General features: G+C 37.8%; 2 protein-coding genes across 13 annotated transcripts in view; one reads left to right on the top strand and one right to left on the bottom strand.

Moving 5' to 3' along the window:
* Positions 1-602: 602 nt before the first annotated feature.
* On the bottom strand, positions 603-8,204 carry VPS29 (VPS29 retromer complex component). Of its 2 annotated transcripts, none has more exons than XM_081539987.1 (4): positions 8,122-8,204; positions 3,611-3,802; positions 1,346-1,581; positions 603-1,106 (listed from the first exon to the last, which is right to left on the bottom strand). In XM_081539987.1, the coding sequence occupies exons 1-4, from the start codon at positions 8,134-8,136 to the stop codon at positions 989-991; spliced, it is 561 nt and encodes a 186-aa protein (XP_081396113.1). In that variant the 5' UTR covers positions 8,137-8,204; the 3' UTR covers positions 603-988. The 2 variants fall into 2 exon arrangements, with proteins under 2 accessions (XP_081396113.1, XP_081396114.1); XM_081539988.1 differs by having other exon boundaries at positions 8,134-8,204.
* The window catches only part of RAD9B (RAD9 checkpoint clamp component B), a 26,356-nt gene continuing 18,635 nt past the window's right edge, over positions 7,856-15,576 (top strand). For 4 of the 11 annotated variants that reach the window (XM_081539967.1, XM_081539966.1, XM_081539962.1 and 1 more), the window contains exons 1-4: positions 8,296-8,459; positions 10,397-10,467; positions 11,891-12,040; positions 12,249-12,363. In XM_081539967.1, coding sequence (XP_081396093.1) covers positions 8,423-8,459; positions 10,397-10,467; positions 11,891-12,040; positions 12,249-12,363 — 373 coding nt within the window. In that variant the 5' untranslated portion in view covers positions 8,296-8,422. Of the gene's footprint in view, positions 8,238-8,295; positions 8,460-8,501; positions 8,726-9,089; positions 9,152-9,227; positions 9,237-10,396; positions 10,468-11,890; positions 12,041-12,248; positions 12,364-15,576 lie in introns of those variants that run through there. The other 7 variants (XM_081539968.1, XM_081539963.1, XM_081539970.1 and 4 more) reach the window with 6 other exon arrangements.

The following is a 15,576-nucleotide window of genomic DNA, read 5'->3' as shown; positions in this document are numbered from 1 at the left end:
CTATGTTATACAATATATCCTTGTAGCTTATTTATTTATATTTTAAGTTTGTACCTCTTGATCCCCTTATTCCTATCTTGCCTCTCCCCCTGGTAACCACTAGTTTGTTCTCTATATCCATGTTTCCTTTTTGTTATATTCACTAGTTTATTTTTTAGATTCCACAAACAAGTGATACCTATAGTAATCTGTCTTTCCCTGACTTTGGCGAGTAATACTCCCATCTTCCTTATGCATCCATCTGTTGATGAACGCTTCGGTTCTCTCCGTATCTTGGCAATTGTAAATAATACTGCTCTCAACACTGGGGTGCATGTACCTTCCTGAATTAACATTGTTTGCAAAATTTTGTTGTTAAAACTTAAAAGAACAGGGAATTTAAAGGCAACAGTCTGAAAAGTCACTGGATTTACTATGTCAATATGGTATACTATTTAGAAAATAAAACCTGAGTCCAACATTATCATCTAGAAGAGTTGTTAAGGAACGAGCTCTGAAAAGTCATTTCATCTACCTTATCACTGTAACACCTGTCTGCAGTTTCATTTGGCCTCTTTATTTTCATGATTTTTAAAAATTAAAACACAGTTTAATCAAGAAAGTATAAATGAAAGGTAACTGTTTATTACTGGAGAAGAGAAAAATGTATACAAGAAAGTCTAGATTCTTCCTCTTCATGCACTACTTTGGTAATAAAGTTCCAAATATCAACTATGAAGATATTTACAAGGATAAATTTTTCTTAATGTGTGACCATTTACTGTGTGGTGAACATTTTTTCATAGAAATCATATACTTAAACTAAATATAATCTTATAGTTTACAAGAAGCTCCAACATTGTATTAACAGAAGACAATATATTTTACTGCAAAATATTATAAAAGTGATACAATTTTGTGGCTCTTAAATGTTTAATTACTTGAGTTGAACAGGGGAATGAAAAAAAAAAAAAGGCCTAGCAGAAAAATCAACAGGACAGGCCCGGCTTTAAGATTTTTTGTATTCGATTCGTTCTACTTTCACATCATCTCCAATTAGCTGATACACGTAAGTGACAACTGTAGAAGCCTGGATATCCATCAACACAAATGAAGGAATAATGTTTCTGGAAGAAAATATAAGTAATGTCATTGTTTTGTATTAAAAAGCCATAGCATTATAAACTTCAACTTAGGATGACAATTGGGATTCAAGGAGAAATCTGGTTGTTAGACACATTAAAGATAATCAAATAAAATACTGCCAAAAAGGCTGTAATTATTTAAATAATCACATTTATATTTTATGAAATGTCACATGTGCAATTACTAACTTTATAAAACCCCCAAAGTGCATACTACTCACGTTTCCAAGGCATTATATGCTCCCGTGGCAGAACCTGGATTAATGTAGAATTTATTTTCATGCTCAAATGCTTCAAATTTATGTGTATGTCCTGAAATAAGAATGTCCACATCAAACTGCCTCTGCAATAGGGCTAGGCTGGCCATATCTCCCCATGGAATAACTTGATGACCATGGATCAAACCAATTTTGAACTGCCCAACAGTCACAACTTTCTGCTCTGGATAATTCAGATTCTAAAATACGAAATAGACATAAAAAAAATATTTTAGAGGTACTGATGTTTATAAATAACTTTCTTTTAAATATTCAATCTCATATGGTTGTTTTGAAACAGTGCTCCACAACCAACAAATCTGTTAAATATCTGATTTCTTATCAATCTCTAAGGGTATAACTGCTCAAAACATAACTTCCTTCAGGAGAACTGGAATTTATCATGCAATCTCTTTATTGAGTTTGTTTTTATAGACTATGAGTTCTTTACAGAGTAATTCCCCCAAATTTGTGTTTCCTCTAAGAATCCAAGGAATATGACCTGTAAGCTAGGAGGTGTTGAAATTACATCTCAGGCTTTAATAGTTACACAGATGGCTTAGAATAATAATGATAGTTAACACTTACGTAGCACTTAGTATCGGAGAAGGCAATGGCACCCCACTCCAGTACTCTTGCCTGGAAAATCCCATGGACGGAGAAGCCTGGTAGGCTGCAGCCCATGCAGTCGCTAAGAGTCGGACATGACTGAGCGACTTCACTTTCACTTTTCCCTTTCATGTGCTGGAGAAGGAAATGGCAACCCACTCCAGTATTCTTGCCTGGAGAATCCCAGGGACGGCGGAACCTGGTGGGCTGCCGTCTATGGGGTCGCACAGAGTCGGACACGACTGAAGCGACTTAGCAGCAGCAGCACTTAGTATGAACCAGGCACTATTCTAAGAGGTTATAAATGTCAACCTATCTAATACTTACAGACAACCCTAAGAGGTAGGTTTCATTTTGACCCCCATTTTATGGGTGAGGAAAATAAGGCAGAGAGAGGTTAAAATAGCTTGCCTGAGGTCACAGTTTATTAAGATCTAATAAGCCAAGATCTAAACCCTCGAAGTATGGCTCCAGGGTTGGTGAATTTATTAGCAAGTTAGAAGCAAAAAAAATTTAATTCTTGCTACTGAAACTAGCATATCACAAACAGAACTCCTAATTTATTTTTAATAACCCAAACCTATACCCTGTTGACAAGATGTCTGCCCTTTCCCATTTCATCACCCCCAACTCTCATCCCACCTTCATGCCAACTCTAGTTTACTCAAACTTAACTGCAAAAAAAAAGGAGCACCAGTGAAGTTAAATAATTTATAAAAAATCTTCTATTTCCAGAAATACAAAATAAAAATTTCACACTAGAGTCAGGTTTACTAAGCTTGTTCATACAGTGTTAACACTGGTAGGGGTCTTAAAAATCATCTATTCCAATCTTATTTACATAGTAGGGAACTAAGAAAGAGGATACAGCTTGCCTAAAATCTCAGTATTAATTAATAGGCGAAGCTGGGACTTCAGAACTCCTTATTTTTTCTCTAAGGCAAGATTTATTGAGATATAACTTCCATACAGGAAAATTACTCTTTTTGGTATACAATTCAAGGAGTTTTGACAAATACATGTAGCCGTGCTGCCACAATCAAGATACAAAACAGTCTACCCCCTCCTCAAAACTCTTTCATGCCTGTTTATAGTTAAGCCTTGAGATAGGGAGCCATGGCAGGATGTTTAGCAGAGAAGTGATGTGATCTTACTTCATCTATAAAAGATCACTCTGGCTGCTACTTGGAGAACAAACTATGGAGGAAGCAAGGGTAGAATCAGGAAGCTGGACATAGTAAAGTGATATGGTGGCTTAGAACGGGGTAGCAGAGGTGGTGGCAGTTAAATTTCTAACAAAAACTTTGTATTCTAAATGATAACACTACAAAAAATAGTGACAAAACCTTGTCAATTCAGTTAGAACAAGTATGAAACGTTTAATAAGCAGTCTAAAATCACCAATTTTCAAACTGTACATATCGTAATTTTTCACCAGAACACTAGGAAAAAGAAAAAAAAAAGACCTTAACAGTTGAGAAATTCTGGTCTAAAAAATAAAAATAAAGCTTATACATATATGAGAATCAACAAAAGGAAATATTTCATGAATATATAGTCAACGCAACAGGAAAAAAAAGAAAAAGGAAGTATTTGGGAAGGGAAAGGGAAGCACATCACCTCATCGAAGTCTCCTCTCACAATATGGACATCGCCAGCCAGAGTCTTGAGATAGTCATAACTCTCTTTGGTGCAAAGGTTTCCAGTGCAGAGAATGTGCTGAATCTTCCCTGGCACCAGCAGTTTTTTGAACTTAGCTGGCAAACTGTTGCACCGATGTGGGATGTGCAGGTCTCCTAATACCAACACCAACTTTAAAGTGTCAAGGTGAGAAAAGGTGTAATGTTAAACATGATTTCAAAACAAGATATTCTTTTCCCATAACTCCTCTTTTAAATTAAATTAATCAGAGATTCCAAAACCCCAAAGAGCAGAACTTATTCACACAGTTCCTATCATGAACATTTTAACAATACACGTGATTCTAAATCAATCTAAGTTTATTTTGGTCATAAATAGGTGTGCACACACAAGGTAACCATTCTATTTATTGAGAATAAAACCAAGCTTTCTAACGCAATTCATTTAGAGACCTATAAAATTAAACTCCATAAAAAAACTGAAAAATGAAAAATATACTACTGAGTCCTATGGAATTTGATATGGTAATTCATATTTCTGCAGTTTTAAATGTAAAACATATATTGATTCCAGGAACATTAATAAAAAGAATGGTTAAAATTATAATGACAGAGAAAAAAGTTAATTCTATAATTTACTATGTTGACAACTATTTGGAGGAAGAGTAGCGAAAATTTACAATATTTGTTATTTAAAATATTAACTATACATTACAGAAAAATAAAATCAGCCTATGCCTCAAAGAGTTTCAGTAGGACAAACATGCTTTTGAATTATAATCTTTGTTATCCTGTCTTTCTTTCATCGTTAGAAATCCTGTCATATTTTTGTCTGGATTAAATTGCCTATGTATCCTCAGTTTAGTTCCCAAACTTAAAATAACAAATCACAATTTTCATGTACATTAGAGCATTAAAAAAAGAAAGATCAACCAAATAAGTGATAAATTCAGCAGGAGGTGGTTTAGAGTTAGAACACAATCTCAGATGATAAAAACAAATCCTGCACATAAATACTAAAGAATTAAAAAACCTCAATTCTGTGAATTTTTAATTTTAAAATTTCAAGATTTGACATGTATACATCATTTAACAGAATATTGTCAAAAAGGTCATGTAAAAACAGTTATCTGCCCTCCAAAGGACAACAGAATCATTTCTCCATGTGGATTAGTATAAGCACCTTCAGATGAGATCAAGGTGGTATGGCCATAGACAGTATAGGCACCTTCTTTCTACAACAGGATGTCTTCCCACACAGATGTCCCATCCATAAATATAGAAGCCCTTTAACTGGTTTCAAAGAAGGTATGACTATTCCTTAATATTACCAAAAAAAAAAAAAATTAACTGTCTTAAACACGATAAACAGAAGTTTGGCCACCACAGACTTTGTAAATTAAAATTAATCAAAAGGTGTAAAAGTAAAATTATCACCACAATAAGCTTGATTCATCTTGCAACAAATATCAAAATGATCACAAATGAAAGGAAATGTCAACAGAACATACAGTAACCAAAGTAACACAAGGTAACAAAACCCGTGCACTTTAAAAGAAATTATTAAATAAGCTTCTTTACAAAGAGTAGTTTCAGCTGGTATTTGCTCTATGACTTATATTTCAATCCAGACTTATATGTTCAATCCAGACTTATATGACTTATATGTTTCAATCCAGATCTCAGTGGACAAGACATCTATAAAACTAAAAACCACCACATAGTTTCCACCCTCAGTGGTAATCAATACAAAAGTACCTGCAGATAGAACAATCTTCATCTTTAGAGGGGGATCCCTTCAGATATGGATTGAAGTGCATAGTTAATGTGGGAAGCTGGCATTTAAGAAAAAGGTGAAAAAACAGATTTCTATATTAAAAAAAAAAAAAAGAACCCCAAACTCATAAATTTAGGGTATATGACTGTAACAGGTTGAAAATTTTGGGGACTAATCATGAATGAGCTGTTCAATCTGAGTGTGGCTGAACGAACATTCATAAAACGTGATACTTTATAATGATCAATAACCTGAATTCTATAATGTACTGTGGATTATGCCCCAGTGTACCTACACTATAAGCAGTTTAAAAATGTAACAATGAAAGGCCATAAAGAAATTATTTCAAATTACTAAGGATCCTTACTAGGACTCTGGTTTCCTGCAGCTAATGAAGTTACATGGGGAACAGTGTCACATAACAAATGTCGTACTCTGCGCAGTGTCTTTGCCCAAATTCCACACGTTGACAGTGCAGGTTAGACACAGATTACAGAGTCTTTTAAGATGGCAAAAGATTCTGGAAATGGCAGTCTTGTTAAATTCAAATAAAGAACCAATCTAATCAAAGCATAGAAAAATTGGTTACTTGCTATTTGATAGACTGTAAAAGGGTGAAATCCCAGTAATCAGCCACCCCACCACCACTGTTAGTAGGAGCTAAGAGAAGAAACTTACTCTGTGCCCAGCCTTAGTGGAATGAAGAAGTTGATTGCAGACAGGGGAACAAAAAAAAAAAAAGGGTGAAACATGACCAATGTTAAAAGAAAGCAACGAAAAGAAACAAACCAAAAAAAGAAAAAACTCATCAAATGAATAAGCAAACAATTGTTAATGATTTCTGAGTGTTATGAAAGAAAATGTTAAAAATCAGCTTTGCTCAAAACAATACCAAAAGAACCATTTGCTGTACTATTAAATATCACACATACAAACACACACACACACACATTTACAATCTTTTCTAATTTTCTTAATCTCACTCTCCACTTTGACTCCTATCCCTTTTGTTTGTTGTTCTGTTTAGAATTTTACAAAACAATTCGGAAAATTCACCACCGATAGCTTAAATGAAAGCTAACATTTTCTGGATTCTTTAGGCTTAATTATTCTTTAAATACATTGATTTTAATTCTCTTATGTTTAAAATTCTAGTAGTTGGAAAATTATGCCGCAGCTAGGTCATTATTTTGTACAGAAGATCTAACTCAGCATTATCAATACATCATCAAGTCACCAGATACTGGATGACAGAAGCCGACACCCTCCTCCAGCTAAAATTGGACTTTTCCCCACACCTAAATTTGTCGCCCACAGACTCTGGATACTGCTGAATATTAAACATTTTTAGTCTCTTTACCAAATAAAATGCTTTTAATTGTAAAAGAATCCATCAATGCTAAACCTTGCCCAGTTCTATTTCACATGAAAAGTGATACTTCAGTACAACTACCCTGGAAAACTACCTCTTAAAAAAACCTCAGAAACATGAATACTTAAATCATGTCAGGTAATTTCATCTTCTCCCCACGATAAGATGTCTCAAAGTTACTGTTAACTGGACTACTCTAATCTGGAGTCCGTTTAGGAGCAAAAATCAAAAGCGAGATTAGAGTCTCTAACATATACAAAGAACTAAAGAACCACAGACCACGAGTGTCACGTTTATAAGGCACCTTAAACGTTGTTTGCTATAGAATCACGATTATCTTAAAAATGCACTGAATGTTCATCACAGAGAGAAGTCCCTTTTTATCAACAAACACCAAGATAATCAGAGCTCCTTTTCAAACCGTTCTTTTCAGAGAATCAAGGGCACTTTGAAAATCTGATTACAGCTATTAGGCCTCTCTAGCAGCAGCTCCCAAGATTTCACGTAGGAAGGTCTTAGGGGTACCGACTTATTGGGGGTGAGGGGGTGATGGGCCGGTCCGGGGCAATCCGATGGACAATGAGGTAAAGCTTCCCAAACTCCTCTTGGCCGCCAATAATGGCCCTTTAACTAGAAGAACATACGTACTCACAAAATCAGTTCGAAAACCATTAAGGAATTCTACTCTAAAGGGTCGCAGTATCCTGAAGAAGCAAGTAGTTCCAGCAAGTCTAAAAGCCAAAAAAAAAAAAAAGCCAAATCCAGTCCTTTGAGGGTACACCGCCACATTTCAACGGCAGCTGCACGTTATTTCAGGGGAGAAAGGAGACTTGTTATCCCCTTTCCCCAGACAGCAAATTAAAATGGGTAGGGAATTCTACTCGCTTCTTCCCGTTTTGCATCCGAGAAGCCAGTTTTCGCCCCATGGGGGTGGTAACCAGTGGGTTACCAACCAACGGGAGGTGCTTTTTGCGGGAAAGGAGCTAGGAAACGTCTGGAAACGGAGGGGATCCCGTGGCTCCTTTCTCGGGGACTCCCAAGGCACAGGCCCAAAGCCTTCCCCGGCTCGGGCGTGCGGGTCTCGTGACAGAAGGAGCAGCTGAGAGTGGCCCTTTCCGCCTTCGGACGTCCTCTGGCCCCTGGGGCTGGGATGCAAGGCCCGGCCTGGCCGCACCCAGAGGTGGCCGCTCTCTTTCCTCCTTTGCCTTTCCCCAGGCACCAGCCCAGGCCGCGGTCACGCCCGTCACGGCCTCCAGGATCACCCAAGCCCTCGCCCAGTGACTCCCAGCGGCTCCCAACGACGCAGAACCTCAGCCGAGAGACAGGCCTCGGTGGTCGCAACTGCGGTACTCACCATCCTGTCACTGGGCTCCGTTCAGTCACACAATCGCCGCCGCCTTCTTTTCCTCACACTTCTCGACGACCCGCCCACCTCGCTCACAACCAATGTAAAGAGAGGTCAGCAAGAGACCGTTCTACGGAGGCCCGCGCGGGCCCTTCCCCGCCGTAAAGCGAAGTTGTTCTTTGGCAAATGGGTTGGGGGCAAAATCGCGAAGTTTCGAAGCGCGGGCAACATCCGGGCAACATCTGGGGCTCTCGCTCTGAGGCGTGCCGTGTGACTTGACTTTTTAGGAATTGCAGCCATGCTGAAATGCGTGATGAGCGGCAGTCAGGTGAAAGGTGCAGAGGCCTTTCTTGCCTTGTGTAAAAAAGGGAAAGCTTAGGGTTTGTAGGCGTTTGTGGACGTTTCCACCGCCATCTCATTTCTTGACCTTTGCCTTTATGCCTAAGGGATATAAGGCTTGGCCATAGCCAGCATCCACTCACCCAGGGCCCTGTTAACTTATGAGGAGCAAATGAAGGCTCATCTGCTTTTATTTATGCTTATTATTTATATTCATAGTTGCCCATTAAATGAAGTTGCCACCGGGACAGGTAGTGGAAGGGTAGGCCTCAAACTCGGGGTGATAAGGACTGTGTGGGAAATTGGGAAAAATAACGCTTGGACAGTTAAAAGTATTTTAGCGCGATGAGAAAAGCATAAACCTCGTTTTTATTCCAAATTCTACCATTTTTAAATGTATGACCTAGGACAAGACATTGAATCCTTTCAGGGCTCAGTTTTCTCATCTGTGAAATGAGAATAATAACAGCATCTTCATTATAGTATTTGTTGTAGGAATGAAATGCGGGTAAAGAGCTCAGTAACAAATGGTAATGTACACGAACTAATCCTTATTATAAACGGTATTATGAGCATGTAAGTTACTCCAGAAAGTCTCTGTTTAGAAAAGTAACGGTTTTCTACAGATCATAATCTGAAAATGATCGTTGAAAGGCATCTTGTGTCGCAGCTGGCTTCCTCCGCTATGGTGAGGGCATCTATGGAACAGTATTAATGAGCAGGAAAGGAAAGAAAAAGATCCCCATTGTTGCATGTTTTCAGAGTTCTAGAAAGTTCTCTTTTGCAGTGTGTACCTTAGTTCTCAGTAAGTGATAATTTGTATGATTGTTTAATTTTGTTTTTTCTCCAGAACCTAAACACTGTGAGGGTGGGAACTGTAAACCTGTAAACCTGGCTTGTTCATTGCTATACCCGCATTGCCTTGGCTTATACTCTTGGAACCTGCTAGGGGCTCAGTGAATAATCACTGAATGAATAAAAGGTCTTCATTAGCTAGCTCCAGGAAAAAGTGGTGAATGTGAAGTGTTAAAAGGGCCACTTTTTTTTTTCCCCTAGTCATCCTATGTTCTCAGTTTGAGGCCTGCACCTCCAGCTCTGATTCTTTTTTCCCGCCTCTCTTTCTTAGCATGCCATGTGGCTTGTGGGATCTTAGTGCAGAGTCCTAACCACTGGACCAATCGTATGATGCTCCAAACTCTGATTCTTAAGCATAATATGATTTTACATTCTAGAATTATTTTTCTTTTTTTTCTACTTTTCCATGAATTGATATGGCCATCCTTTTTTATTGAAGCATAGTATCCCATATGTTTGCCATATTTTTTTTTTACTTATTCGTAATTTTTAAGAACACTAACAGTGTCATACCAAATCAGACCAGTATTTCATCCAGGCCTAGCTACTCTTTATGACAGGGCATCTAACTGTGTTTTCTGGCGAGATCTGGCATGATCCATGCTCAAGCATCAGAGATATATCTTGAATGCCTCTAATTTCTCTCTTATAACTTGTTTTGACTTTGCCACCTGTGAAGTTATGAAAACCCTTTGAACCATTTTATATATGCTCTGTTTTCACACTTTTTTTTGCAGTAAGGGGTATACATTTAAACCAAGTTTAAAAATGCTTTAGTATGGAAATTAGCTTACCACAATAGTTACGTGCAACATTTTTAACATCTAGAAATAAAGGATTTTGCATTTTATTATTTCACACACCCAATCTGTGAATTTATTGAGCACTTATTTATTATGTGTCTGGAATTTTGCCAAGGCCATTATATTGTATTTCTTAAAGCAATTTGTAGCATTAGTCTATAAAACACTGTTCTTTGTGAATTTATCTTGTTAAGTTGCATGAAGGCTGAAGTAGTTCTATGGTTTATTTTTATTGTTTGAAAGAATGTAAACAGCATCTTTCTTTTTCTCCATAGTATTTGGGAAAGCAATCCAAGCTCTCTCACGAATTAGTGATGAGCTGTGGCTAGACCCCTCTGAAAAAGGTGTAAGTAAGAAATTTAGCTTATAGACCATCAAGTAAGGGCAAAAGATGATGTTTAAAGATCCCAGTCAAGATTGAATGTTAACTAGGAAATCCAGAAATTGTAATTATCCCTTCCACTGTTGATCTGTATTTTATATATCTGAATACATTTAGAGCATGGTAAACTTAAAAAAATCATACACAATTGATTTAAGCCAGAATCACAAACTGGTGGTCAAGAGGCTAGATATGACTTGCAGAAATGTTTTGTGGGGCCTGTACTGTCTGTTTAAAAATTGAAATATAACACTGGGAATGCGATTTGGTGCTCTGTGATGACCTAGAGGAGTGGGATGGAGGAGTGGGAGGGGGACTCAAGAAGGAAGGGAATATGTATACTTATAGCTGATTCACATTGTTATACAGCAGAAACCAATACAATATTGTAATGCAATTATCCTCCAATTTTAAAAAATTGAAATAATTTTCTAACAGTAGTTGAGAGAGTCCACATAAAAATCTGAATTTCTTGCTTCTCTTGAAAACTCAGAAGATCTGATAGTTTGGGGCCTGAATTCCCAAGTGGAAGTATTAATGGTTGACTGACTAACAATTTCTTACCTTAGACAAGATAAGACTACCATTTTGCTGCAGTCTTTTTACTTCCTTTCATATTATTGCCTTTGAGCACTTTGTACTTTAAAGTTAAGATGCCTGTGGGCATTTACATTTTTGCGATTAAAAATATGTTCTTGTTACCAAAACAAACAAAAAATACAAATTCAACATGCAGAATTTTAGACTTAAAACCTATAGATATAGTATAGATATGGATACGTGTGCATATACATATGCAAATTACAAACACACTCTAAAGGGGCTTCTCTGGTGGCTCAGTGGTAAACAATCCACCTGCCAATGCAGCAGACACCGGTTTGATCCCTGACCCGGGAAGATCCCAAATGCCATGGAGCAACTAAGCCCCTGTGCCATAACTATTGAGCCTGTGCACTGAGGCCCGCAAGCCACAACTACTGAGTCCACGTGCTACAACTGCTGAATCCCATGCTCCCTAGAGCCCATTCTCTGAAACAAGAGAAGCTACCACATTAAGTAGTCCGTGCACCACAACTAAAGAGTAGGCCCCACTTGACACAGCTAGAGAGTAGCCCCTGCTTGCCGCAACTAGAGAAAAGCCCATGCGGCGATGAAGACCCAGCACAGCCAAAAAATAATAATAATAATTTTTAAAAAACACACTGTATAATGCAGTTCATATTATATCAGTATTATAATTCATATCTATAATGTGGTCTATATAATGCAGTTAACATCCCATAGCTTACTTGAATGCATTTCAATGACATGCTAAACATATTAGAATTTTTTTTGAATTATTAAAGCTGCTTTCTTTTCCTATATGGCTGTTATTTTATTTTTCTAGCTTGCTTTAAGATCTGTGAATTCTTGTCGGTCAGCGTATGGATGTGTCCTCTTCTCTCCTGTGTTTTTTCAACATTATCAATGGTCAACCTCAGTGAAAATGAATTATACTGACATAATATTGAATTTAAATTGCAGACTGGGAATGAAGGTAAGTTTAAGGGGCCTGATTTCCTTTTGTGTTGCAGAAATGCTCGATATATAGGGTATAACACCTATCCTGTACTTAATACTTGGTTTAAATTGCGTGCAAGACAGGTCTGTTCATTTAAGAATATAAATACTCTTGTTAGATTTTTTAAAAATAATCAAGCAACCATGTTAAGTATGTGCTGTTCTCTAATGTGTTTGCATTACAGTCAATTCTGCCCATCTTTAGATGTCTGAATTCCCTAGAGAAAAATGTGGAGAAGTGCAAAATATTTACCAGATCTGATAAGTGCAAAGTAGTTATTCAATTCTTCTGCAGACATGGTAGGTATAGTTAAATCTAGTTTAAAGTATGTGCATTTTTTTGTTAATATTATTCACGTTTAGAATATTCAGACTGCAATATTGCTTAGAATTTGTGTAGTCTATGGTAGGGAGGTTGTAAATATTATTGTACTTTTCTCTGTAGAAGTATTGTGAGATGACTGATATTAATTCTTTCCTTTTTTGGCTTGTCAGTGGCACAAGCTATGCCTACATACAGACCAGTTGGGTTTTGGGGTTTTTTTTGTTTTTTTTTTGCCATATAGAATCTTATTTCCCCAACCAAGGATCAAACCCATGCCCCTTGCGTTGGGAGCATGGAGTCTTAACCACTGGATTACCAGTCCCCAGGCAAATTTTTTAAATGTTCATCTGAACTCTTAACAATTGATTATTCTAAAATCAGCTAGCTGCTGGATGATATTCTGTAAGCATGCCTTGGTAACAGTGTTCCTTGCAAAGAACAGAAAAAGAAGAATGCCTACTTGTATTAGAAGTGCTCTGAGTCCAGCCCCTCAATTACAGGAGCCAAGACCTTCATTCATTCTCTCTGATACACCAAGTTGTAAAACAGATTTCCTGCCTCCCAGCCTTTCAAGGTAGATATTCAGATGTTGTAGTCATACAGGATTTTACATGGTTAATATATGTAGCATGATAATAAAGAGCATGGACTCTGGAGGCCCCAAGGTCTGGGGTGGAACCCTGCACTGCTGCTTCCTTGCTGAGACTGGGCAAATTATTTTACTTTGTGCCTCAATTTCCCTTATGTAAAATGGGGACAATAGTAATACAAGCCTTCTAGGGTTTTTGTGAAGATTCAGTGAGTTATAGGAAGTTATAGCTCTGCAATGTTTAAAGAAATAAGTGGCATAGTTTCTACGAGGTATCACTGGTACTAAGTTTTCAGTTTCTTAAGTATGTCTCAAGTGATTTGATTAATGTCCAATACATATTTGTGATTGGTAGATTTTTAATAGCTTTTGTTGGGAAATTGTACGAGTTAGGATGCTCTAAGTTACAAGTAACAGAAAGAAAGGAAAAACACCCAGAAAATCCAACTCAAACTGACTTAAACAGTAAAGAGGAATGTTGGCTCATATAAGCTAAAAGTTCAAAATTAGATCAGAGGGGTGGTTTGATCCAGGCTGCAGCAGCTGCTTCTCCTTCCTTTTAAAATTCTCTCAGTTCTACATTCCTCCATTTGATTTATACTAGTCCAGCTTCTCTTATAAACTTTTAATAATAAGGTAGCTTCTAGCAGCAGCTGTTGGGGCCACATGCTTGCTCTTTCATATCCAAGAGGGGTGAGAGTCATACCTCATACATGCATTGAACAGAAGTGCTTGGCTTGGCTCTGATTGGACCAACCTAAACTAATCCTGGGGGGCCATGGGAATTCCATTCTCTATTTGCCTTGGCTTATTGCCATATCTGGACCAAATTCAATCACAGGAAGATAAGATTACATCAACTGATTTATACCAATGAGGGCCCACAAGTGATGCTTGAAGTGAAACTGGTGCCTCCCAAACTTCATGGCGGCTACACAACGGGGAAGGATGGCTCAGGAAGGAAGGGGAACAAAGGTGATAGATGCTAGTATAATAATTGGGGTAAATATTAATACTTATATTTTCCAAAACTGTATGTACTCAGGAAATCATGCTTGCAATTTTATTTCTGTAATCTGGCAGGGAAACAGTGTTCAAATTTAGTTGAGAAAAATCACCTGGGCAGAGATATCCAATAAATTGCTAGAAATACATATTTGGAATTTGGGAAGAAATTAAGGACAGTGAAGTAAATTTGGCTCTCTTCATTGATAGAAAACAGTTGTGAAAATATGAGCCACTAAAAAAGACTAATTTCTCTGAATCTAACCACAGGTAGTTCCCAGAATGGTGATTTCTTAGAGTATTTAGCATCTATTAATGGAAAAAAGATGATTTATATCGTCAAGAACCAAGATTCATATGAAATATTCACCTGCCTAATAATAATTCTGTCAACTCTCTGTATTTTCATTTGCACAAGTCCCAGAGTAGCTAAAAGTAAGTCAGCGAATTGTCCCTGAAGAACATGCTCTGCTGATCCAAAGCACCTGCTACTAAGTTCTGTTCCTGATCAAGAAAACAGGTCTCCAACAGAGAGGGGATTCCCTAAGAGGGGGGCACTGGCTCTTTGACTGAAAATAAAACCCTGATTTGTACATGTATATTAATGACGTGGTGTCAAGAGGGCAGGATTCCCACTTCAGGGTTTTAAGGTTTTTTGAAAGGGCATTTACAGATGTGCTCATGACTAAACTTCGGTAACAGTGAATGTAAAGGGATTAGGAGCATTGGCCAACTTGTAAGATTTTTGAACTATCACTAACCTCTGAAATTCCAAACTCCACAAATGGAACATCTCCAAAATAATGCTTATTCCTTAGCTGTGCCTCTTCAGGTCTGAGAGAGTTCTCTGGAGCCACTGAGGGAAGTTGCAGATTGAGCTATGAAATGGCAAGCAGAATTCTATCATAGCATCAGGTATCCCATTGCTGGGAGCAGATGGTACAGACCAGTGCTATCAAGTGGTCCACGGACTGGCAGCTGGACCTCAGACTGTCTGTTACTGGTCTGTGAGAAGATAAGGAACTTATGCCAGAATTTAAGTCAACACTACTAAGCATTCTATTTAGTTCAGCTGTTTTGTTTTCATTGTTGTCTCAATAATAAGACTTTCTTAATGAAGGAAGAAATTCTGGTGAAAATTCCTTGTCTCATTATAGTCCAGTACTTTGTGCAGCACTAGAAAAAGTCAGTAAATGACACAGAGTAAACAGGACTTTAAATTTTTATCCCACAGAAAATTATTAAACTAGAAGGCTAGAAAAAAAATGCAATGAAGAAGTACATCAAGCCAAGTTACTTTATTTTTTTAACGATTAATTTATTTATTTTTGGCCGCACTGGGTTTTCATTGCTGCATGGGTTTTCTCTGATTGCAGCGAGCAGGGGCTACTCTCTGGTTGTGGTGCACGGGCTTCTCATTGTGATGGCTTCTCTTGTTGCAGAGCACAGGCTCTAGGTGTGTGGGCCTCAGTAGTTGCAGCACGAGGGCTCAGTTGCAGCTCAAGGGCTCTAAATAAAGCACAGGCTCAGCAGTTGTGGAGCACAGGCTTAGCTATTCCGCGGCATGTGGGATCTTCCTGACCAGGGATTGAAC

This window comes from Giraffa tippelskirchi, chromosome 11 (genome assembly GCF_054371585.1).
Source record: "Giraffa tippelskirchi isolate mGirTip1 chromosome 11, T2T-mGirTip1v1.2.pri, whole genome shotgun sequence".
Classification (NCBI taxonomy): domain Eukaryota; kingdom Metazoa; phylum Chordata; class Mammalia; order Artiodactyla; family Giraffidae; genus Giraffa; species Giraffa tippelskirchi.
The sequence above is the reverse complement of the archived record's forward strand: the minus strand, read 5'-3'. Positions and strand labels throughout refer to the sequence as shown.

Coding starts and splice junctions, on each gene's coding strand:
- VPS29 (XM_081539987.1), bottom strand. Junction 1,582..3,610: donor TGAGAGGAGACTTCGATGAG/GTGATGTGCTTC, acceptor TTCGTATTTTAG/AATCTGAATTATCCAGAGCA. Junction 1,107..1,345: donor GCATATAATGCCTTGGAAAC/GTGAGTAGTATG, acceptor ATTTTCTTCCAG/AAACATTATTCCTTCATTTG.